The sequence below is a fragment of the Eleutherodactylus coqui genome, chromosome 5 (genome assembly GCF_035609145.1).
Source record: "Eleutherodactylus coqui strain aEleCoq1 chromosome 5, aEleCoq1.hap1, whole genome shotgun sequence".
Lineage (NCBI taxonomy): Eukaryota > Metazoa > Chordata > Amphibia > Anura > Eleutherodactylidae > Eleutherodactylus > Eleutherodactylus coqui.
Genome location: NC_089841.1, coordinates 4,938,273 through 4,962,923, shown reverse-complemented (window position 1 = coordinate 4,962,923; position 24,651 = coordinate 4,938,273). Strand labels below are relative to the sequence as shown.

At 49.3% G+C, this 24,651-nt stretch overlaps 1 protein-coding gene across 1 annotated transcript in view; it reads right to left on the bottom strand.

The window, feature by feature from the left end:
* LOC136627221 (B-cell differentiation antigen CD72-like) overlaps nt 1-23,832 on the bottom strand; it is an 87,742-nt gene extending 63,910 nt beyond the window's left edge. The window contains exon 1 of the mRNA XM_066602151.1: nt 23,714-23,832. Coding sequence (XP_066458248.1) covers nt 23,714-23,783 — 70 coding nt within the window. The 5' untranslated portion in view covers nt 23,784-23,832. The remainder of the gene's footprint in view (nt 1-23,713) is intronic.
* Nucleotides 23,833-24,651: the final 819 nt, after the last annotated feature.

Genomic DNA, 24,651 nt, shown 5'->3' with positions numbered 1-24,651 from the left:
CAGCACTATCCACTGGCTTTAGAGTCTTCTCCAACTCCATACAGCCTCTATAATCTACAAGTCTCTGCGAGCAGTAAATTACCCCTAGGTATCAGCGCAAGACAGCGGGTTACTTTTTTGAAGTCACAGCATAGAGCCTCCGCTATCTACAAGTCTCTGTGTGCGGTGAATTAAGCCACAGTTGTCAGTGCTGTACAGTGGGGTAATTTATTTGGGCCCTGCTCTATTCTTAATCCGCCATGATTAGGAGTCGGGGTAAGGGTCGAGGACGCGGGCGTCCAAGTGAGGGTGTGGGCACAGGCCGAGTTCCTGGGCGTGGTGAATCACAGCCGGCTGTTGCGGGATTAGAAGAGAGGCAAGTTTCTGGGGTGCCCAGCTTCATATCACAATTTATGGGTCCATGTGGTAGACCTTTATTACAAACAGAGCAGTGTGAGCAGGTCCTGTCGTGGATGGCAGAAAATGCGTCCAGCAATGTATCGGGAACCCAGCCTCTACACAGTCCGCTACTCACGGCTTAGGGACTGCAACTCTGAATCCTCTGGCTGCTCCTCCTTCCTCCCAGCCTTCTCACTCCATGAAAATGACATATTCTGAGCAGGCAGACTCCTAGGAACTGTTCTCGGGTCCCTGCCATGAGTCGGAAAAAACAGTTCCTCTCTCACCTGAGGAGTTTGTCGTGACCGATACCCAACCTGTGGAAAGTTCCCGAAGTCCAGGTGATGAGGCTGGGGACTTCCGGCAACTGTCTCAAGGGCTTTTTGTGGATGAGGATGATGAGACACAGTGTTCTGTCCGTGAGGTAATAGTAAGGGCAGTAAGTCCGAGGGCGGAGCGCACAGAGGATTCTGAGGAAGAGCAGCTGGATGATGAGGTGACTGACCCCACCTGGTTTGCTAAGCCTACTGAGGACAGGGCTTCAGAGGGGGAGGCAAGTGCAGCAGGAGGACAGGTTGGAAGAGGCAGTGCGGTGGCCAGGGGTAGAGTCAGGGCCAGAGCGAGGACTCCCCCAACTGTTTCCCAAAGCACCCCCCCACGGCAAGCCTTCGTGCAGAGGGCTAGGTGTTCAAAGGTGTGGATGTCTTTTAGTGAGAGCGCAGACGACCGACGAAGAGTGGTGTGCAACCTGTGTCGCAACAAGATCAGCCGGGGAGCCATCACTACCAGCCTCACCACCAGCATGCACAGGCATATGATGGCCAAGCACCCCACAATGGTTCACACCACTGCCTCTTCCCCTGTGGCCCAACCTGCCACACAGATCCAATCCCCCTCCCAGGACACAGGCACGAGTGCCTCCTGGCCTGCACCCTCATTCTCACCTCCACTGTCCCCCACTCCATCCAGCAATGTCTCTCAGCTGTCGCTAACACAAGCATTGGAGCGAAAGCGCAAATACGCCACTACCCACCCGCATCCATAAGCTTTAAACATGCACATTGCCAAAGAATCAGCCTGGAGATTCTGTCATACAGGCTTGTGGAAACAGAGGCTTTTGAAAAACATGATGGCGGTGGCAGTCCCGCGATACTCGGTCCCCAGTCGCCACTGTTTTTCTGAGTGTACTGTCCCTGCCCTACACCAGCACGTTTCCCGCAACATAAATTGTGCCCTCACCAACGCGGTTACTGGGAAGGTCCACTTAACCACAGACATGTGGACAAGTACTGGCGGGCAGGGGCACTATATCTTCCTGACGGCACATTGGGTGAATTTGGTGGAGGCTGGGACAGAGTCAGAGCCTGGGACCGCTCACGTCCTACCCACATCAAGAATAGTGGGTCCTACCTCGGTGAAGGTATCTGCGGCAGTTTATGCCACCTCCTCTACACCCTAACCCCGCCTCCTCCTACGCAACCTCTACCTCTCAATTAAGAAGTGTGAGCAGCACGTCGCCAGCAGTCAGTATGGCGCAGCGCGCCAGCACAGCGGTGGGCAAGCGTCAGCAGGCCGTGCTGAAACTAATCAGCTTAGGTGACAAAAGGTACACGACCCCCGAACTATTGCAGGGTCTGACTGAGCAGACCGACCTCTGGCTTTCGCCGCTGAGCCTCCGACAGGGCATGCTCGTGTGTGACAACGGCCGTAACCTGGTGGCGGCTCTGCAGCCTCACACACGTGCCATGGCTGGCCCACGTCTTCAATCTGGTGGTTCAGCAGTTTCTTAAGAACTACCCGCATGTGTCTGACCTGCTCGGCAAGGTGCGCTGCGTCTGCGCACATTTCGGCAAGTCCACCACGGACGCTGCCACCCTGAGGACCCTGCAATATCGGTTTACTCTGCCAGAGCACCGACTGCTGTGCGACGTGCCTACACGGTGGAATTCTGCGATGCACATGTTGGCCAAGCTCTATGAGCAGCATAGAACAATAGTGGAATACCAACTCCAACATGGGCGGTGTAGTGGTAGTCAGCCTCCCCGATTCTTTAACGAGGAGTGGGCCTGGATGGCAGATATCTGCCAGGTCCTCGGAAACTCTGAGGAGTCTACCCAGATGGTGAGCGGCGATGCTGCAATCATTAGCGTTACCATCCGGCTGCTTTGCCTGCTGAGAAATTCGCTGCAAGGCATAAAGGCTGACGCTTTACGGTTGGAACAGGAAACAGGGGATGAGAGTATGTCGCTTGATAGCCAGACCACCCTTATGTCTATATCTCAGTGCGTTTTGGAGGAGGAGGAGGAGGGGGAGGAGCAGTAGAAGGGGGAGGGGGAAGAGACAGCTGGGCACACTGCAGAGGATACCCATGCTGCTTGCCTCTCATCTGTTCAGTGTGTATGGGCTCTGGAGGAGGAGGAGGAGGATCCTGAAAGTCATCTTCCTAGTGAGGACAGCCATGTCTTGCGTACTGGTACCCTGGCACACATGGCTGACTTCATGTTAGGCTGCCTTTCTCGTGACCCTCGCATTAGACACATTCTGGCCAACACGGATTACTGGGTGTACACCTTTCTCGACCCACGGTATAAGGAGAACCTTTCCACTCTCATTCCCGAAGCGGAAAGGGGTACGAGAGTGATGCAATACCACAGGGCCCTGGTGGAAGATGTGATGCTAAACTTCCCATGTGACAGCGCTAGCGGCAGAAGGCGCAGTTCCGAGGGCCAAGTAGCAGGGGAGGCGCGGAGATCAGGCAGCATGTACAGCAGTCAGGGGAACACTCACCAAGGCCTTTGCCAGCTTTATGGCTCCCCAGCAAGACTGTGTCACCACTCCCCAGTCAAGGCTGAGTACGTAGCCGATCATACCACCGTCCTCTGTGATGCCTCTGCTCGATACAACTATTGGGTGTCAAAGCTGGACACGTGGAACGAACTTGTGCTTTACGCCCTGGAGGTGCTGGCGTGCCCTGCCGCTAGCGTCTTGTCAGAGAGGGTGGTTAGTGCAGCTGGGGGAATCATCACGGATAAGCGTACTCGCCTGTCAACTGCCAGTGCCGACATGCTTACACTCATAAAGCTGAACAAAGCCTGGATTTCCCCTGACTTCTCTTCTCCAGCGGTGGAGAGCAGCAGAACCTAAAGATTCTTTTCGCTGCAACCGGAGAAAAAAGCATTTTCTATGACCAGAAAAAAGGGAGGAATTAGCTTTGTCAATCTCTCTCGGATATTAGTCCTCCTCCTCCTCCTCCTCCTCCTCCTCCTCCTCCTCCTGAAACATCATGTCATCATACTGTACTGCCAATTTTTCTGCATCCCAAAAGGCTCTGCTTGCAATTTTTTTTTTTACAATTTTTCAAAGTTTCAAAAGTATTGATACTTTACCAGAAAGCAATTTTTTTCACAGGGCTGCCACCAGGCTTTGTTGCAAATTAGGCAATAGCGAGCTGTATCTTTAAAAAATATTTCTGGGTTTCACCTGCCCTCTCAGTTGAGAAATTTTTAGAGGTACACTTGTACTCTTGGTATGCAAATTTTTCTGGCCCTCGCCTATTCTGTTGTCTAACAAATTCTTTAGGACTTCGCCTACACTAATGGTACACCAATGTTTCAGGGGTCTGCCTATACTTCTGCTACAGAAATGTTACAGGGGTCTGTCTATACGTTTAGTACAGAAATGTTACTGGGGTCTGCCTATACTTCTGCTACAGAGATGTTACAGGGGTCTGCCTATACTGCTGCTCCAGAAATGTTACAGGGGTCTGCCTATACTTGTGCTGCAGAAATGTTACTGGGGTCTGCCTATACTGCTGCTACAGAAATGTTACAGGGGTCCACCTATACTTGTGTTACAGAAATGTTACAGGGGTCTGCCTATACTTCTGCTACATAAATGTTACAGGGGTCTGTCTATACTTGTGCTACAGAAATGTAACTGGGGTCTGCCTACACTTCTGCTACAGGAATGTTACTGGGGTCTGCCTATACTGCTGCTACAGAAATGTTACAGGGGTCTGCCTATACTGCTGCTACAGAAATGTTACAGGGGTCTGCCTATACTTCTGCTACAGAAAAGTTACAGGGGTCTGCCTATACCTGTGCTACAGAAATGTTACGGGGGTCTGCCTATACTTCTGCTACAGAAATGTTACAGGATCTGCCTATACGTTTGCTACAGAAATATGACTAGGGTCTGCCTATTATCTTGCTACAGAAATTTTACAGGGGTCTGCCTATACTTCTACTACAGAAATGTTACTGGGGTCTGCCTATACTTCTGCTACAGAAATGTTACAGGGGTCTGCCTATAGTTGTGCTACAGAAATGTTACTGGGGTCTACCTATACTGCTGCTCCTGAAATGTTACAGGGGTCTTCCCATACTTGTGCTGCAGAAATGTTACTGGGGTCTGCCTATACTGCTGCTACAGAAATCTTACAGGGGTCTGTCTGTACTTGTGCTACAGAAATGTTACTGGGGTCTGCCTCTACTTCTGCTACAGAGATGTTACAGGGGCCTGCCTATACTTGTGCTACAGAAATGTTACTGGGGTCTACCTATACTGCTTCTACAGAGATGTTACTGGGGTCTGCCTATACTTGTGCTGCAGAAATGTTACTGGGGTCTGCCTATACTGCTGCTACAGAGATGTTACAGGGGTCTGCCTATACTTGTGCTACAGAAATGTTACAGGGGTCTGCCTATACTTCTGCTACAGTAATGTTACAGGGGTATGTCTATACTTGTGCTACAGAAATGTTACTGGGGTCTGCCTATACTTTTGCTACAGAAATGTTACAGGGGTCTGTCTATACTTGTGCTACAGAAATGCTACTTTGGTTTGCCTATACTGCTGCTACAGAGATGTTACAGGGGTCTGCCTATACTTGTGCTACAGAAATGTTACAGGGGTCTGCCTATACTTCTGCTACAGTAATGTTACAGGGGTATGTCTATACTTGTGCTACAGAAATGTTACTGGGGTCTGCCTATACTTTTGCTACAGAAATGTTACAGGGGTCTGTCTATACTTGTGCTACAGAAATGTTACTGTGGTTTGCCTATACTTCAGCAACAGAAAATGTTACAGGGGTCTGCCTATACTGCTGCTACAGGAATGTTACTGGGGTCTGCATATACTTCTGCTGCAGAAATGTTACTGGGGTCTGCCTATACTTCTGCTACAGAAATGTTACTGGGGTCTGCCTATACTTCTGCTACAGAAATGTTACAGGGGTCTGCCTATACTTGTGCTACAGACATGTTACTGGGGTCTGCCTATACTGCTGCCACAGAAATGTTACTGGGGTCTGCCTATACTGCTGCCACAGAAATGTTACTGGGGTCTGCCTATACTTCTGCCATAGAAATGTTACTGGGGTGTGTCTATATTTCTGCTACAGAAATGTTACAGGGGTCTGCCTATACTGCAGCTACAGGAATGTTACACGGGTCTGTCTGTACTTGTGCTACAGAAATGTTATAGAGGTCTGCCTATACGTGTGCTACAGAAATGTTACAGGGGTCTGCCTATACTTGTGCTACAGAAAAGTTACAGGGGTCTGCCTATACTTCTGCTACAGTAATGTTACTGGGGTCTGCCTATACTTCTGCTACAGAAATGTTACTGGGGTCTGCTTATATTTGTGCTACAGAAATGTTACTGGGGTCTACCTTTACTGCTGCTACAGAAATGTTACTGGGGTCTGCCTATACTTGTGCTACATAATCGTTACTGGGGTCTGCCTATACTGCTGCTACAGAAATGTTACAGGGGTCTGCCTATACTTTTGCTACAGAAATGTTACAGGGGTCTGTCTGTACTTGTGCTACAGAAATGTTACTGTGGTTTGCCTATACTTCAGCTACAGAAAAGTTACAGGGGTCTGCCTATACGTGTGCTACAGAAATGTTACGGGGGTCTGCCTATACTTCTGCTACAGAAATGTTACAGAGGTCTGCCTATACGTGTGCTACAGAAATGTTACAGGCGTCTGCCTATACTTCTACTACAGAATAGAGATGAGCGAGCACCAAAATGCTCGGGTGCTCGTTACTCGGGACGAAATTATCGCGATGCTCGAGGGTTCGTTTCGAGTAACGAACCCCATTGATGTCAATAGGCGACCTGAGCATTTTTGTATATCGCCGATGCTCGCTAAGGTTTTCATTTGTGAAAGTCGGGGCAATTCAAGAAAGTGATGGGAACGACACAGCAATGGATAGGGCAGGCGAGGGGCTACATGTTGGGCTGCATCTCAAGTTCCCAGGTCCCACTATTAAGCCACAATAGCGGCAAGAGTGGCCCCCCCCCCCCCCCTGCCAACAATTTTTACTTCTGAAAAGCCCTCATTAGCAATGCATACCGTAGCTAAGCACCACACTACCTCCAACAAAGCACAATCACTGCCTGCATGACACTCCGCTGCCACTTCTCCTGGGTTACATGCTGCCCAACCCCCCCCCCCCCCCCCTGCACGACCCAATGTCCACAGCGCACACCAAACTGTCCCTGCCCAGCTTTCAGCTGCCCTCATGCCACGCCACACTCATGTCTATTTATAAGTGCGTCTGCCATGAGGAGGAATCGCATGCACACACTGCAGAGGGTTGGCACGGCTAGGCAGCGACCCTCTTTAAAAGGGGCGGGGCGATAGTCCACAATGCTGTACAGAAGCAATGAGAAATCCAATCCTGTGCCACCTCCATCTGGAGCTGCACACGTGGGCATAGCAATGGGGAACCTATGTGCCACACACTATTCATTCTGTCAAGGTGTCTGCATGCCCCAGTCAGACCGCGGTTTTTTATAAATAGTCACAGGCAGGTAAAACTCCGCAATGGGAATTCCGTGTGCACCCACAGCATGGGTGGCTCCCTGGAACCCACCAGCGGTACATAAATATATCCCATTGCAGTGCCCAACACAGCTGAGGTAATGTCGTGCTTAATGCAGGTGGGCTTCGGCCCACACTGCATGCCCCAGTCAGACTGGGGTTCTTTAGAAGTGGACACATGCAGTTACAACTCCCTGTGGACCCACAGTATGGGTGAGTGCCAGGAAGCCACCGGCGGTACATAAATATATCCCATTGCAGTGCCCAACACAGCGGATGTAACGTCAGCTGTAATGCAGGTGGGCTAAAAATTAATTGGATTACACTGTAGGCGAGGGCCCCCAAAAATTGGTGTACCAACAGTACTAATGTACCTCAGAAAAATTGGCCATGCCCAACCAAGAGGGCAGGTGAAACCCATTAACTGCTTTGGTTAATGTGGCTTAATTGGTAACTAGGCCTGGAGGCAGCCCAGTTAACCCCTTAATGACACAGCCTATTTTGGCGTTGAGGACCAAGCGATTTTTTGGTATTTTTCCATCTCCATTTTTCAAAAGCCATAACTTTTTTATTTTTCCGTGGACGCGGCCGTATAAGGGCTTGTGTTTTGCGTGGCGATCTGTAGTTTTTATCGGTGCCACTTTTGGGTATATAGACAATATCGTAAAATTTTTTTTTTTTTTTTTTAATGATAACAGGGAGAGAAAACGCATCAATTCTGCCATAGATTTTTTTTTTTTTTTACAGCGTTAATCATGCAGCATAAATGACACACTAAATTTTTTCTGCGGGTCGGTACGGTAACAACGATACCAAAATTGTTATATTTTTTTTAGGTTTTTACACTTTTTTGCAATAAAACCCCCTTTTTTTGGAAATCTTTTTTTTTTCTCTATAGCTGCATTCAAAGTCATGTAACTTTTTTATTTTTCTATGTACGGAGCTCTTTAAGGGCTTATTTTTGCGAGACGAGCTGTAGTTTTTATTGGTACCATTTTGGGAAATGTACGGCTTTTTTGATTACTTTTATTGCATTTTTTGTGAGGCAAAATGCTAAAAATTAGCATTTTGCCTCTGTTTTTTAGCGTTTTTTTTAACGCTTTTTGTCGTACAAAATAAAAAGCATGTTCAACTTTTTGTACACGTCGTTACGGACGCGTCAATATCCAATATGTGGGGTTTTAGTTTTTTTTCCCTTTTTTTATGCTAATATTAGAAAAAGCATAAAAAAGGGGTTTTTTACATTTTTTTTTTTTACATTTTTCTTTTTTTTACACTTTTCTTTTCTTTTTTTTATACTATTTGAGTCCCTCTGAGGGACTTACATCACTGTGCCTATGATCGCTGTCATAAGGCATGGCAAAGCTACTGCTCTGCCATGCCTTATCGCTTGTACAGCGATTATAGGCACAGGCAATACAGGACGCCAGTGTCTGGCGTCCTGTTGCCATGGTGACAGGCCGGGCTCTCGCGATAACATCGCGAGTTCCGGCCGGAGACACACAGGGATTGTGATCCCTCTGTGAACTCTTTCCCTGCCGCGATCTCTTAGATCGCGGCAGGGAAGGGGTTAACAGCGGCGGGCGCATCTCCGATGTCCCCCCGCTGTTGGAGGTACGTCCAGGAGCGGGAAGGGGTTAAAATAAAAATTGGTTGAGGTGAAAGTTTCAACGCTTTAATGAGCATTGAAATGTATAAAAATTGTTTAGAAAAATTATATGACTGAGCCTTGTGGCCTAAGAAAAATTGCCCGTTCGGCGTGATTACGTGAGGTTTCAGGAGGAGGAGCAGGAGGAGGAGGAGGAATATTATACACAGATTGATGAAGCAAAAAGGTCCACGTTTTTGATGGGGATACAGAACGATGCTTCCATCCGCGGGTGCAGCCTACGTATTGTTTAGGTATCGCTGCTGTCCGCTGGTGGAGAAGAGAAGTCTGGGGAAATCCAGGCTTTGTTCATCTTGATGAGTGTAAGCCTGTCGGCACTGTCGGTTGACAGGCGGCTACGCTTATCTGTGATGATTCCCCCAGCCACACTAAACACACTCTCTGACAAGACGCTAGCCGCAGGACAAGCAAGCACCTCCAGGGCATACAGCGCGAGTTCAGGCCACGTGTCCAGCTTCGACACCCAGTAGTTGTAGGGGGCAGAGGCGTCATGGAGGACGGTCGTGCGATCGACTACGCACTCACTCACCATCCTTTTACAGTGCTCCCGCCGACTCAGCCTTGACTGGGGAGCGGTGACACAGTCTTGCTGGGGAGCCAAAAAGCTGTCAAGGGCCTTAGAGAGTGTTCCCCTGCCTGTGCTGTACATGCTGCCTGATCTCCGCGCCTCCCCTGCTACCTGGCCCTCGGAACTGCGCCTTCGGCCACTAGCGCTGTTGGATGGGAATTTAACCATCAATTTGTCCGCCAGGGTCCTGTGGTATAGCATCACTTTCGAACCCCTTTCCTCTTCGGGTATGAGAGTGGAAAGGTTCTCCTTATACCGTGGGTCGAGCAGTGTGTACACCCAGTAATCCGTAGTGGCCAGAATGCGCGTAACGCGAGGGTCACGAGAAAGGCATCCGAACATGAAGTCAGCCATGTGTGCCAGGGTACCTGTACGCAACACATGGCTGTCCTCACTAGGAAGATCACTTTCAGGATCCTCCTCCTCCTCCTCCTCCTCAGGCCATACACGCTGAAAGTATGACAGGCAAGCAGCATGTGTACCCTCAGCAGTGTGCCCAGCTGTCTCTTCCCCCTCCTCCTCATCCTCCTCATGCTCCTCCTCCTCAATGCGCTGAGATATAGACAGGAGGGTGCTCTGACTATCCAGCGACATACTGTCTTCCCCCGGCTCTGTTTCCGAGCGCAAAGCGTCTGCCTTTATGCTTTGCATGGAACTTCTCAAGAGGCATAGCAGAGGAATGGTGACGCTAATGATTGCAGCATCGCCGCTCACCATCTGGGTAGACTCCTCAAAGTTTCGAAGGACCTGGCAGATGTCTGCCAACCAGGCCCACTCTTCTGTAAAGAATTGAGGAGGCTGACTCCCACTACACCGCCCATGTTGGAGTTGGTATTCCACAATAGCTCTACGCTGCTCATAGAGCCTGGCCAACATGTGGAGCGTAGAGTTCCACCGTGTGGGCACGTCGCACAGCAGTCGGTGCACTGGCAGATGAAACCGATGTTGCAGGGTGCGCAGGGTGGCAGCGTCCGTGTGGGACTTGCGGAAATGTGCGCAGAGCCGGCGCACCTTTCCGAGCAGGTCTGACAAGCATGGGTAGCTTTTCAGAAAGCGCTGAACCACCAAATTAAAGACGTGGGCTAGGCATGGCACGTGCGTGAGGCTGCCAAGCTGCCGAGCCGCCACCAGGTTACGGCCGTTGTCACACATGATCATGCCCGGTTGGAGGCTCAGCGGCGCAAGCCAGCGGTCGGTCTGCTCTGTCAGACCCTGCAGCAGTTCGTGGGCCGTGTGCCTCTTATCTCCTAAGCTGAGTAGTTTCAGCACGGCCTGCTGACGCTTGCCCACCGCTGTGCTGCCACGCTGCGCGACACCGACTGCTGGCGACGTGCTGCTGCTGCTGACACATCTTGATTGTGAAACAGAGGTTGCGTTGGAGGAGGAGGAGGAGGAGGAGGGTGGTTTAGTGGAGGAAGCATACACCGCCGCAGATACCACCACCGAGCTGGGGCACGCAATTCTGGGGGTGGGTAGGACGTGAGCGGTCCCAGGCTCTGACTCTGTCCCAGCCTCCACTAAATTCACCCAATGTGCCGTCAGGGAGATATAGTGGCCCTGCCCGCCTGTGCTTGTCCACGTGTCCGTTGTTAAGTGGACCTTGGCAGTAACCGCGTTGGTGAGGGCGCGTACAATGTTGCGGGAGACGTGGTCGTGCAGGGCTGGGACGGCACATCGGGAAAAGTAGTGGCGACTGGGAACCGAGTAGCGCGGGGCCGCTGCCGCCATCATGCTTTTGAAGGACTCCGTTTCCACAACCCTATACGGCAGCATCTCCAGGCTGATAAATTTGGCTATGTGCACGTTTAACACTTGAGCGTGCGGGTGCGTGGCGGCGTACTTGCGCTTGCGCTCCAACACTTGCGCTAGCGACGGCTGGACGGTACGCTGACAGACATTGGTGGATGGGGCCGAGGACAGAGGAGGTGAGGGTGTGGGTGCAGGCCAGGAGACGGTAGTGCCTGTGTCCTGAGAGGGGGGTTGGATCTCAGTGGCAGGTTGGGGCACAGGGGGAGAGGCAGCGGTGCAAACCGGAGGCGGTGAACAGCCTTCATCCCACCTTGTGGGGTGCTTGGCCATCATATGTCTGCGCATGCTGGTGGTGGTGGCTCCCCCGCTGACCTTGGTGCGACAAAGGTTGCACACCACTGTTCGTCGGTCGTCTGCACTCTCAGTGAAAAACTGCCAGGCCTTTGAGCACCTCGGCCTCTGCAGGGTGGCATGGCGCGAGGGGGCGCTTTGGGAAACAGTTGGTGGATTATTCGGTCTGGCCCTGCCTCTACCCCTGGACACCGCACTGCCTCTTGCAACCTGCCCTGCTGCTGCCCTTGCCTCCCCCTGAAGACCTGTCCTCAGTAGGCGTAGCAAACCAGGTGGGGTCAGTCACCTCATTGTCCTGCTGCTCTTCCTCCAAATCCTCTGTGCGCTCCTCCCTCGGACTTACTGCCCTTACTACTATCTCACTGATAGACAACTGTGTATCATCGTCATTGGCCTCCTCACCCACTGAAAGGTCTTGAGACAGTTGCCGGAAGTCCCCAGCCTCATCCCCCGGACCCCGGGAACTTTCCAAAGGTTGGGCATCAGTCACGATAAACTCCTCTGGTGGGAGAGGAACCACTGCTGCCCAATCTGAGCAGGGGCCCGAGAACAGTTCCTGGGAGTCTGCCTGCTCCTCAGAATGTGTCATTGTAATGGAGTGAGGAGGCTGGGAGGAAGGAGGAGCAGCAGCCAGTGGATTCAGAGTTGCAGCAGTGGACTCTGGGTGGACGATAGATTGCTGGATGCACTTTCTGCCATCCACGACAGGACCTGCTCACACTGCTCATTTTCTAATAAAGGTCTACCGCGTGGACCCATTAATTGTGAGATGAATGTGGGGATGGCAGAAACGTGCCTCTCTCCTAATCCCGCAGCAGTCGGCTGCGATACACCTGGATCAGGAGCTTGGCCTGTGCCCACACCCTGACTTGGCCCTCCGCGTCCTCGCCCGCGTCCACGTCCTATAGGCCTACCCCTACCCCTCAGCATGGTGTATTATCAGTAGTGCAGAAACAGAACGCTGTAATTAAATGTGCCGCTTATTGGCCTGTGGTTGGAGGCTGACTTCGCTTTCGGAATGCCAGGAAATAATTTTGCGCAAGCCTGGCTGCGTATGAATTAGGAGGACTACTACACCCAGCAGAGACCCAGAACACTGAGGACAGTCACAGGCAGCCCAAATAGATTTTTTTCCCCAAATGTTTTTGCAAAGGCCCACTTCCTATATTCAATCAATATATCTCTTCTCTCTCTGCGTCACCGCTACTGGCCCTGGAGTATGTCAAATAACTGCAGACTGTTGCACTGTGGACTGGAATACAGCGGTGATTTAACAGCCAACACAGAGCCAGGAAATAATTTTGCGCAAGCCTGCTGTAACACTTAGCTGGCTGCGCATGAATTAGGAGGACAACTACACCCAGCACAGACCCAGAACACTGAGGACAGTCACAGGCAGCCCAAATAGATTTTTTCCCCAAATGTTTTTGCTAAGGCCCACTGCCTATATTCAATCAATATGTCTTCTGTCCCTGCCTCACAATATATGTGTTCTGTCCCTGCCTCACAATATATGTCTTCTGTCCCTGCCTAAGCACTTCTGGCCCTGGAGTATTACTGCAGGGCGCAATGCTCTGCACGGCCGATATACCAAAAATAAAAAATGTGCAACACTGCAAAAAGCAGCCTCCACAGTACTGCACACGGTTAGATGTGGCCCTAAGAAGGACCGTTGGGGTTCTTGAAGCCTAATATACCCCTAACGCTCTCCCTATAGCAGCTCCACCAAGATACCACTTTCCCTCCTCTATGTCAGAATGCATCTGTGGCGAGCCGCGGGAGGGGCCGATTTTTATACTCGGGTGACACCTGATCTCGCCAGCTACTCACTGCAGGGGGGTGGTATAGGGCTTGAACGTCGCAGGGGGAAGTTGTAATGCCTTCCCTGTCTTTCTATTGGCCAGAAAAGTGCGCTAACGTCTCAGAGATGAAAGGGAAAGTAACTCGAACATCGCGTGGTACTCATCACGAGTAACGAGCATCTCGAACACGCTAATACTCGAACGAGTATCAAGCTCGGACGAGTACGTTCGCTCATCTCTACTACAGAAATGTTACTGGGGTCTGCCTACACTTCTGCTACAGAAATGTTACTGGGGTTTGCCTATACTTTTAGTACATGACTAGGTACAACGGAGTCGTCGCTGTGACCACTTACCCCCCCATTACCCCTTTTAACCTAGCTTATCTAAAATAAACACCGACAACTTCTTTTTGGATTAAATTTGGCCACAGCAGCCAATTTTATTATAACATACAACAATAAATCCTGAATAACACTTTTTTAACCCTGATCCTAACTACTATGGAGAGATCCTTGGAGTTCCCAACAAAATTATCTGTCGCCTCACCCAAAAAACAAGGAAGATAGGTGTAACTGTCTCCCGTCTCCTAAAAATCCTGACTCGGGAAACCCTATCTTCCAAACGACGCCTCCCATCTCCAATCACCTGACTCAGGAGACTCGCCATTTACCTCGAGTCACCAACCTCCCGACCCCGAGGCTATCTAGCCATACCCCGGCTATTAACAACCACAACTTTAGCAGGTAACCCCCTGCCAAACAAGAGGCGACAGACCCACCTACAATTTAAAACTAACCAGAGGGGGGAGGAGGTAACTCTACTAACCCCTGCCTCCCCCCTTACCCCCTCTTATATTGACTCCAAGGACCCCTCCCTAACCGCCACAGCCAGCACGGCTTGAAACCTCAAGCCTGCGCCGCCCTCCACAACAACAAGGCGCGCTCCACTACTCTTCTCCCCGTCCAGGTTCCAGGTCCTTCTTCTTCCTCTGCTGCTCCCGGAATGACTCCTCCCCCTTTTCTTCCCGCTCTTTCTATCCCATAAACCTTTGCTCCCCCTCATTACACCCCCTCCCTTTTAACCTCCACCTCACCTTATTTTCATTTAAAATATTAACCCTTTCCTCCCCGTTAACCCCGTCATGATCGCCTTCACCTACGGCCCTGCGGGCCCCGGTTCCGGCCTCCCTGAAATGTTACTGGGTTCTGCCTATACTTCTGCTACAGAAGTGTTCCTGGGTCTGCCTATACTTGTGCTACAGAAATGTTACTGGGGTCTGTCACAGGGGTCTGCCTATACTTCTGCTACAGAAATATTACAGGGGTCTGCCTATATTTGTGCTACAGAAATGTTACTGGGGTCTGCCTATACTTATGCAACAGAAATGTTACAGGGGTCCGCCTATACTTCTGCTACAGAAATGTTACTGGGGTCCGCCTATACTTGTGCTACAGAAATGTTACAGGGGTCTGTCTATACTGCTGCTACAGAAATCTTACAGGGGTCTGTCTGTACTTGTGCTACAGAAATGTTACTGGGGTCTGTTTATACCTTTGCTACTGTGGTGGAAGTCCAGTATTCCTATATTTTGGGCCTTGGCAGTAGACAGTTATCAATTTAACATTCTGTATACATACTTCTGTCTTGCTACAAATATAGTTCATGACAGTTGTGCAATAAGTACTTCCTACATATGAAAGTATCTGTTTTTCATAACTCTGCTGACAAAGATGGAATTTAGCCCGTAACCAACATGTATAAATATATTTGACTGTCCAGCTGCATGCACTAATACGGAACTAGGAATCAGACATGGACAACCGCAGAAATTACCCAAGCAATTTTACTGGAAACGTATGCAAATAACATGGGAGGTTTGTGCAATTTATAGTTCATGATGTAACATCCAATCATATCGAAGGAACCCCACGTGGCTCCAAGACAACCCACTCATTTCATCCACCACCTGATGGCCAATCACAGATGACCGGAGGATGGAAGAATTGCAAGATGCTTATCCAATAATTAAACAATACGTTGTATGCATGTAATCTTTGACCTGCCCAGATGGGCGGATTTGTTAAACTCTTAAAATAGGCTACACGCCGATTATTAAAGTTAGAATTGAGGAAGCTATGCATGCTGAACCTCGCGTCAGTGTGGGAACTTCTTATGCGCATTATCAATTCAGAATTAATATGGAGGGCTGTAAACATTCCAAATTGAGTAAGCCGTGATTCCGCAAAGGAAATCTATGACACTACAGTAATGTTACAGGGGTCTGTCTATACTATGGGTGCACTAAGTCTTCCCAGCACGGTGTTTTACCTATCTGGCGCAAATAATACAGTGACTGACTAGGCCAGAAATGTGGGCTGAGGTCCTTGGGGGGGGGGGGGGGTGAAACTCTGCCATGCTTGGGCGCTCTGATTTCTTCCTGTGTAATACCATCTTTGTGCACTGACCGCATAGGCGAGCCCAAGGAACTCAAAGACTTCCCCTTGCAGTGTTGAACTATCTGTGTTGGGACACATGGATTTCTCATTGCTATGTAACTCTGGGCACTTTGGGTCACACAAGGTGTTTGCTGTGACTGAGCCTGACCAAGGGCCCGCTCACATACTTCCCACACAGGCTACAGCGTGTCCTGGTCATGGTTTCTTGGCCTTGTAAGGCCACCTCCTCCTGCTTGGGGTCAGGGGATCAGCATTGGGCAACATGTATTTTCTCCCGTGTTACCACAGTTATCTGAGACACTGGTTTGGGCCAAAGAAGAGGAGCGTTATTGCATTAATGAGACGTTCACTGCTGTACTAGCATCGGAGTACGCTCTATGCCCACAAGGTGTTTGCTGGGACCGAGCCTGGCCAAGGGCCTGCTCACATACTTTCCACACAGGCTACAACGGGTCCTGGTCAGGGCTTCTTGGCCTTGTAATGCCACCTCCTCCTCCAGCTTGGGGTCATGGGATCAGCACTGGGCATCATGTATTTTCTCCCGTGTTACCACAGTTATCTGGGACACTGGTTTGGGCCAAAGAAGACGAGCGTTACTGCATTAATGAGACGTTTACAGCTGTACTAGCATCGGAGTCTGCTTCATGCCCGCGATTGCTGAGGGTGTGGGCTGAGGCTTATGTCCTGGGGGAAATGCAATTGCGCCAGGTTGGGCCTGTGGAACTTCTTTCTGGTTAATCCAGTCTTTGGAGCGGTGAAAGCAACCGCAAATAATTAAATGAGATGTTCACAGCTGTACTAGCATCGAAGTCCGCTTTATGCCCACGATTGCTGAGAGTGTGGGCCGAGGTCCTTGGTGGGGTGAAACTTTGCCATGTTCAGGCGCTGTGATTTCTTTATGCGTAATACCATCTTTAAGTTCCTGGGCCTCGCCTATGCTGTGGGTGCACAAAGACTTCCCATTGCAGTGTTTTACCTGTCTGACACAAACCCACTGACTAACTAGCGCAGAAATGTAGGCCGAGGCCCTTCGCAGGGTGAAACTCTGCCATGTTTGGGCACTCTGATTTCCTCATGTGTAATACCATGCTTGAGTTCCTTGGGCTCGCCTATGCTGTGAGTGCACAATGAGTTCCCATTGCGTTGCTTTACCTGTCTGGCACAAATACACTGACTGACTAGGGTAGAAATGTAGGCCAAGGTCCTTGGCGGGGTGAAACTCTGCCATGTTTGGGCGCTCTGATTTCTTCTTGTGTAATACCATCTTTGTGCACCGACAGCATAGGCAAGCCCAAGGAACTCAAAGACTTTCCATTGCGGTGTTGAGCTATCTGACACCTACACAGAATGAATTGTGTGGGGACACATTGATTTCCCATTGCTATGTAACTCACGGCACCTTGGGTCACACAAGGTGGAGGCTGGGATCGAGCCTGACCCTGGGCCCGCTCACGTGCTTACCACACAGAGTATTGCTGCATTGTGGAGATGTGTAGAAGTGCTGGCACCTGAGTCCCCTTTATGCCCACGTTTGTGGCTCCTGACAATTTTGCGACGGAGGTGGCACGGGATTGAAATGATGATCGTCAATTTATCATCGATTCTCATCAGCATTGTGGGCTATCGCCCCGCCCCTTTTAAAGAGGGTCGCTGCCTGGCCCTGCCAACCCTCTGCAGTGTGTGCCTCCGGTTCCTCCTCATCGCAGACACACTTATAAATAGACATGAGGGTGGTGTGGCTATGGGGCTAGCGTGTGGCATGAGGGCAGCTGAAGGCTGCCCAGGCACACTTTTGTGTGCGCTGCGGACGCAGGGTCGTGCGTGGGGGTTGGGCAGCATGTAACCCAGGAGAAGAGGCAGCAGTGTGTCCCGCAGGCAATGATTGTGCTTGGTTGGAGGTAGTGTGGTGCTTAGCTAAGGTGTGCCTTGCTAATGAGGGTTTGTCCCAAGTAAAAATTGTTAGGGGGGTAACGCCAGACTCTTGCCCCTATTGTGGCTTAATAGTGGGACCTGGGAGCCTGAGATGCAGCCCTTCATGCTGCCCCTGCCCTGGATTTCAGATGTTTTCTGGTTTTTCACAAGTGAAGACCTATCCGGAGCATCGGTCCCATACAAAAATGCTTGAGTTGCCCATTGACTTCAATGGAGTTCGTTACTCGAAACAAGCTCTGGAGCATCACGGGAAGTTCGACTCGAGCAACGAGCACCCGAGCATTTTGGTGCTCGCTCATCTCTAATCAGGAGGATACGCAATTTTTGCCTTAAACTAAAGAGCTGTTTATGGTTTTCATCCGAAAGGTAAGGTCTGTAGGAGTGTTTCAGTGTTTGTGATTTGGGAGAGAATGTCAGTAAGTTGTTTTTCCTTTTTCCCTCTTGTGTCTTGCACTGAGCTTAATGAGAACTCCTCTAAAGAATGCCTTATGTGCGTTCCAAATCGTTATAGGGGATACTTCCCGAGTGGAATTGTGCATAAAATATTCCGTCGGATATAGTTTTAGAGTGGTGAGGAATCCCCATCAGGAAAAGGTGTGTGACAATGGATGTAACCTGGTGGTGGCTCTGCAACTTGGCAGACTAACACCTCGGGGTCTGGGGGTCAGTGCTGGTCACCATGTATTATCTCTTGTTTTACCACAGTTATCCGAGATACAGGATTGGGGCGTTCACAGGAAGCCTTAGTGATTTCATGAGACTTTCACAGGGTCACTGTATACCAGTGATGGCTACTTTTGCGACACCTCCTGCTTCAAACCAATCTTTGGTGTTAGTATGTGCTGCTGCATTGTGGAGATGTGTAGAAGTACTCGCACCTGAGTCCCCTTTATGCCCAGGTTTGCGGCTCCTGACAATTTTGTGACGGAGGTGGCACGATAGTGGAATGATGATTGTACGTCAATCTATCATCAATTGTCATCAGCATTGTGGGCTATCGTCCACACTTTCAAAGAGCGTTGCTGCCTGGCCCTGCCAACCCTCTGCAGTGTGTGCCTCTGGTTCCTCCTCATCGCAGACGCACTTATAAATAGACATGAGGGTGGTTTGGCTTTGAAGCGAGCGTGTCGCATGAGGGCAGCTGAATGCTGCGCAGGGAAAAATTTGTGTGCGCTGTGGGCGCAGCCTCGTGCGGGGGTTGGGCAGCATGTAACCCAGGAGAAGAGGCAGCAGTGTCACCCGCAGGTGGTGATTGGCCTTCGTTGCACCTAGTGTGGTGCTTAACTAAGATGTGCCAGTGCGTGTGTCTTGCTGCTTATGGTCTGTCCCAAGTAAATTGTTAGGGGGGTGACGCCAGACTCTTGTCCCCCATTTTGACTTAATAGTGGGACCTGGGAGCCTCAGATGCAGCCATGCATGCTGCCCCTGCCCTTCCCTATCCGTTTCTGTGGTGTTTCCATGACTTTCTGATGTTTTCTGGTGTTTCACATACCATCCCCTATGCGGAGCATCGGTCCCATACAAAAATGCTCGAGTCAATGGGGCTCCTTACTTGAAATGAGCTCTCAAGCATTACAAAAAGTTCGACTCGAGCAATGAGCACCCGAGCATTTTGGTGCTCGCCCATCTCTAATCATTAGTACGGATCCCATCTATTTTCTCCCGTGGGACCCCATCTTTCAATAAAACTGGAAACATATATTTCCTGCTCGCTCTACCTTGATTCACCTGAGTTCTATTATTAGGATTCGGATTCCCATCTTGCTGTGACTCCTCCTCCTCTTTTTGTTTTATCTCTTTCACCACTGATCTTACCTCTGAATATAAATCCTCTAACCTCGGTGCAGTGGGTGGTTCCGGCGACATGGAAGGTGGGACGCCCCTCTTGCCACGTGACTCACTGCACCCCCGCTGTGGAATTTCTGAATCTTTCATGGTTACCTTTTTATTTTGGCACCCCTGTTTCTTCTTCAGCCCCCTTTCCTGGTACATCCCCCACACATCTCCTGTGCTTATACCATCTATTGTGTCTCTCATGGCCCTGTATTCCAATAATGCAACAAACATTGTTTCTAGTAACCCCAGCCTTATCGCCAGTACTCTGCTCCCCATCTCCTGTTTCTCTGGTAGAGTATTGCTGGGGCCCCCATTCTCCTCGGTCTCCCAATCATCTGACCGCCTCCAGGACGGCTCCTGCTTCCTGCGCAGTCTGGTTCACCAATAAAGTCATAATAACAGACTTGTACGCTGGTGGGGCACATCTAATAATCTGTATCATTTCATCTGCATGTCCCACAACAATAGCTGTTTACATCATCTCCTCTTTAATACGCTGAATACAGTCTCTTAACCCTTTCCAATCCACTGTCTGACGTCTGAAGACATTAGGATTTAAGGCTGTACAGCTCCGATGTTGGAAGACGTCCGTCGGGGTTCTCTTACTGTATATTGCCAGCCTCTCTGCTGTCAGAGCCTATCCAATGTGCCACCTCATGCAGTACTGGCTTTAGCCAGCAGATAGTGCCGTTGTATAACGGCAGAAAAAGAGTAAGCCCCCTAGGAAACCCAGGATACAAATTAGATTGGAAAGGGTTAATGTTAACCACTGTCTACCATCAGAAGGCCAATCAGCTGCACTGGGATATTTCTTCTTACACCCCCTGGCTGCTGCAGCTAACACATTTGTTAACCCTTCTTGTTCCACATTAGTGTAATCACAGAATGCTATTTGGACATTTGGTTCATTACTAAGGGTGATAAGCTTTTTCACATCTTGTACATCCACATTAACCCCTGACGCTCCCTGATCATATAGGCGTACCATACAAGCTATTAAACTTTCTGCTGACTTCTGCTGAAATCTACCAATAAGATCAGTTATTTCTTGTTGAGAAGTCCTCTATGGTGTTGGTAATTTTAGTGTTTATCTGTCCATCATGAGTATCTACCTGCTTTCTCCTAACAGCTGGTTTAGCCTCTATAGTTGGGGATCTATTACCGTGTGTTCATTAACCCACTCATCATCCTCTTCACTGCTGCTAGTATCCCATACATCTCTGTCCCGTTTATCAGGGTCCTATTTAACCCCTTCTTCAGCTATGGAGAAGCTACTTTCCTTGTATTTCCCCTTTGTCTTGTCCTACTCTTATACTGAGCCCCTCGTACTGCTGCCTTCTCAGCCACATTCTGTATCCATCACGTCTATCCATAATCAGCTTGCTCTGACATTGTGTGATATTCAGTGTTCTCTGCATCACACAACCGCTTCTCTAATCCTTGCACCAACATTCGCTCTTTCTCTTCTCATTGTATACGATAAGCTGCTAACATCATCCATCCCCGTCGGCACACATTCATTAAAATCCTTTTCCTTCCTCAATGTGACTTTTTGCAAACACTCCACCGCACTCACTGGTCCTGCATCCTTCAAACACTTTTCCCATGATCCACTTAAACCCCCACATTGTGACCACTCAGCAGCCGCAGTATTATAGGGAGCCCGCTCCCAACCGGGGATCCCAACAGATTCATTTACAACCTCCTTTTTCTTAAAAAGAGACATTTTACACAACATCCCACTATTTTTCTATATTATTGAAAGAATTCTTAAATTTCCAGATTATCGGAATGTTACTAAACATCAAGCACTGAACCTTCTGCGTATCCTGTTCACAGCGCCATTTATGTTTTGCCAACTGGAAAGCCACATGTTCAGATACGGCTTTAAAGAAGGACAAGGGGGCGGATCCAACAAAATGTATTAATACAAACAAATAAATGATAAAAATGAAACAAATTAATATAAAAACAGGTGATTTTGTATAAACATATTGTAACCAATTCTTAACCAATAGTTACATCAACACTCCCATCACCAAGAGCCGGAGGTATACTGATCTGCTTTGTGCATCAGCTGGAGAAGCAACAGCGTAAAGTCGGAGAACAGGAGGCTCCTGGAAACCCCAATATGAGAGGGCATCCCCCATCACAGGTCCCAATGCTTCTGACTCCCCACCACCTTCTCCTGTCCTTTATACCTGATATGACAGAACAGGGGGCTCCTGGGAACCCCAATATGAGAGGACGTTCCCCATCACAGGTCCCAATGCTTCTGACTCCCCAGAACCCTCCCCTGTCCTTTATACCTGATATGATTTATGGCTTGAATATCTGTATCACAAACATCAGTGCATGGAGCTGTTCATTCTGAGAAGGTCCCAATCTGAGAGACTAGATCAGACAAACAAGACTGAATCTTAAGACAATGGCAGCACCCAGCTCCAAGTATACATGAGGCTCTAGTGCAGTCTGAAGACAATGGCAGCACCCAGCTCCAAGTATACATGAGGCTCTAGTTCAGTCTGAAGACAATGGCAGCACCCAGCTCCAAGTATACATGAGGCTCTAGTTCAGTCTGAAGACAATGGCAGCACCCAGCTCCAAGTATACATGAGGCTCTAGTTCAGTCTGAAGACAATGGCAGCACCCAGCTCCAAGTATACACTAGGCTCTAGTTCAGTCTGAAGACAATGGCAACACCCAGCTCCAAGTATACATGAGGCTCTCGTTCAGTCTGAAGATGATGGCAGCACCCAGCTCCAAGTATACATGAGGCTCTAGTTCAGTCTGAAGACAATGGCAACACCCAGCTCCAAGTATACATGAGGCTCTAGTTCAGTCTGAAGATGATGGCAGCACCCAGCTCCAAGTACACATGAGGCTCTAGTTCAGTCTGAAGACAATGGCAGCACCCAGCTCCAAGTATACATGAGGCTCTAGTTCAGTCTGAAGACAATGGCAACACCCAGCTCCAAGTATACATGAGGCTCTAGTTCAGTCTGAAGATGATGGCAGCACCCAGCTCCAAGTATACATGAGGCTCTAGTTCAGTCTGAAGACAATGGCAGCACCCAGCTACAAGTATACATGCGGCTCTAGTTCAGTCTGAAGACCTGAAGACAATGGAAGCACCCAGCTCCAAGTATACATGAGGCTCTAGTTCAGTCTGAAGACAATGGCAGCACCCAGCTCCAAGTATACATGAGGCTCTAGTTCAGTCTGAAGACAATGGCAGCACCCAGCTCCAAGTATACATGAGGCTCTAGTTCAGTCTTAAGACAATGGCAATAGATCACCAGACTCTATAGACAATGGTGGTAGAACTACAAGACAATGGTGACACTGTGTGCAGATACTAACATGGTCTCCAGCAGGTCTATAGTTCTACAGTCAGGGGCGTAACTATAGGGGATGCAGTGGATGCAGTTGCATCCGGGCCCAGGAGCCTCAGGGGGCCCATAAGGTCTCTCTTCCTCATATAGGGAGCCCAGTGTTATGAATAAAGCATTTATTCCACCATAATGGACCCCTAATAAAACAGCCTGAAGGTCCAGCAGAAGACAATTTCACATGGAGCTGCCTTTAGGGCCAATAAGATCTCCTATTATGTCTTATTGATGAGAAGTCCTCTGTGCACCGTGAGGACGAAAATACTCAACAGTAGACAAGCACATTTATTGCACACAGAGGGGGCGGAGCCTTATAATAATCTCTTCTTGAGGAATGCTGTGATCCCCATGAAAACCCTCCTATAAGCCAATCATAAAACACTATGTTGACTGTAGACCCCACTACAAGTCACTATGGATGGCCCATTTATGTGATGGGAGCTCAGAAGCCTCCTGTATATACAAAGTTCTCCATAATAACAGTATACAGTGAGCTCCCCCTAGTGGTGGCTGCAGGGACAAAGAATCTGCAGGGTCTATGCAGGGGATTTGGAGCTCTGTATCAGGGAAGTAGAGCTCTGACCCCTATAAGGTATGTAAAGTTCCACATTTATAGTATATAGCAGAGGTGTCATCCTTCTGGCACAGGTGAAGGTGGCACCTGATAGAAGGGTCTGCAGGAATACCCCCCCCCCCCCCCCCCCCCACTCCCAAAGAAAGGAAGACAGTAAGATGTTACCAAAAGACTTCATCTCCTTCAGCGGCAGCTCAACAAATCTCAGGTCCGCATAAGTCACAGCCTCCGCCATCTCCGTACCGATCACCAGCAGACAGCGCTGAACTCAGCAGTGAAGTGTAATGTAGAGAGCCGAAAAGGGAAGGAAATGGACTAAAAATAATGCTGAGTGTTTTACATACAGATGTGTACATTATATACATCACCACCTGTAGGCTGAGAATAATACTGAGTATATGATAATCCACAGGCAGAAAAGGGAGAAGAGAAAACAAGGGGATCTGCTGTCTTGGCCCTAATTCTTACCAACAGGGAGAGAATGGCTGAGGAAGTAAGGGTGGCTGGGACCTTAGGAGGCAGTGCAGAGAATTATAGACAATCAGCAGCACCAAAAGAGCAACACTATACAAGTGTGGAGGAACCTATTATACGCGCCGTGCACGCCACCCGGGTCCTGGACACACAAAGATCCCAAGGAAATGAAAGATGAATGGCTTCTATGGATAGCAGCACAGGCTTCCAGGAAATGATTGAAGAGTAGATAGATCACTTAATTCCCATTATTTATTCATAGAGAAGGGCCCAGCATGAACAATAGCATAGCGACATTTCGACAGCTATGGCGCTGTCTTTGTCAAGCTCATATAACAGCAGTGTAGTGCCCCATATATAGTAAAATGCATCCCCATAAAATCACTGTGTAATGTAACTCACCTGTATCCAAGACAGGAAAGGGAGAAGAGAAAACGAGGGGATCTGCTATCTTGGCCCTAATTCTTACCAACAGGGAGGGAATGGTTGAGGAAGTAAGGGTGGCTGGGACCTTAGGAGGCAGCGATCATGATATCCTTGGATGTTGGATAACAAGGGGAGGAAGACCTGAGAAGACTCAGACCTCAAGGATGGATTTCAGAAAGGCAGATTTTACTGAACTCAGAAAG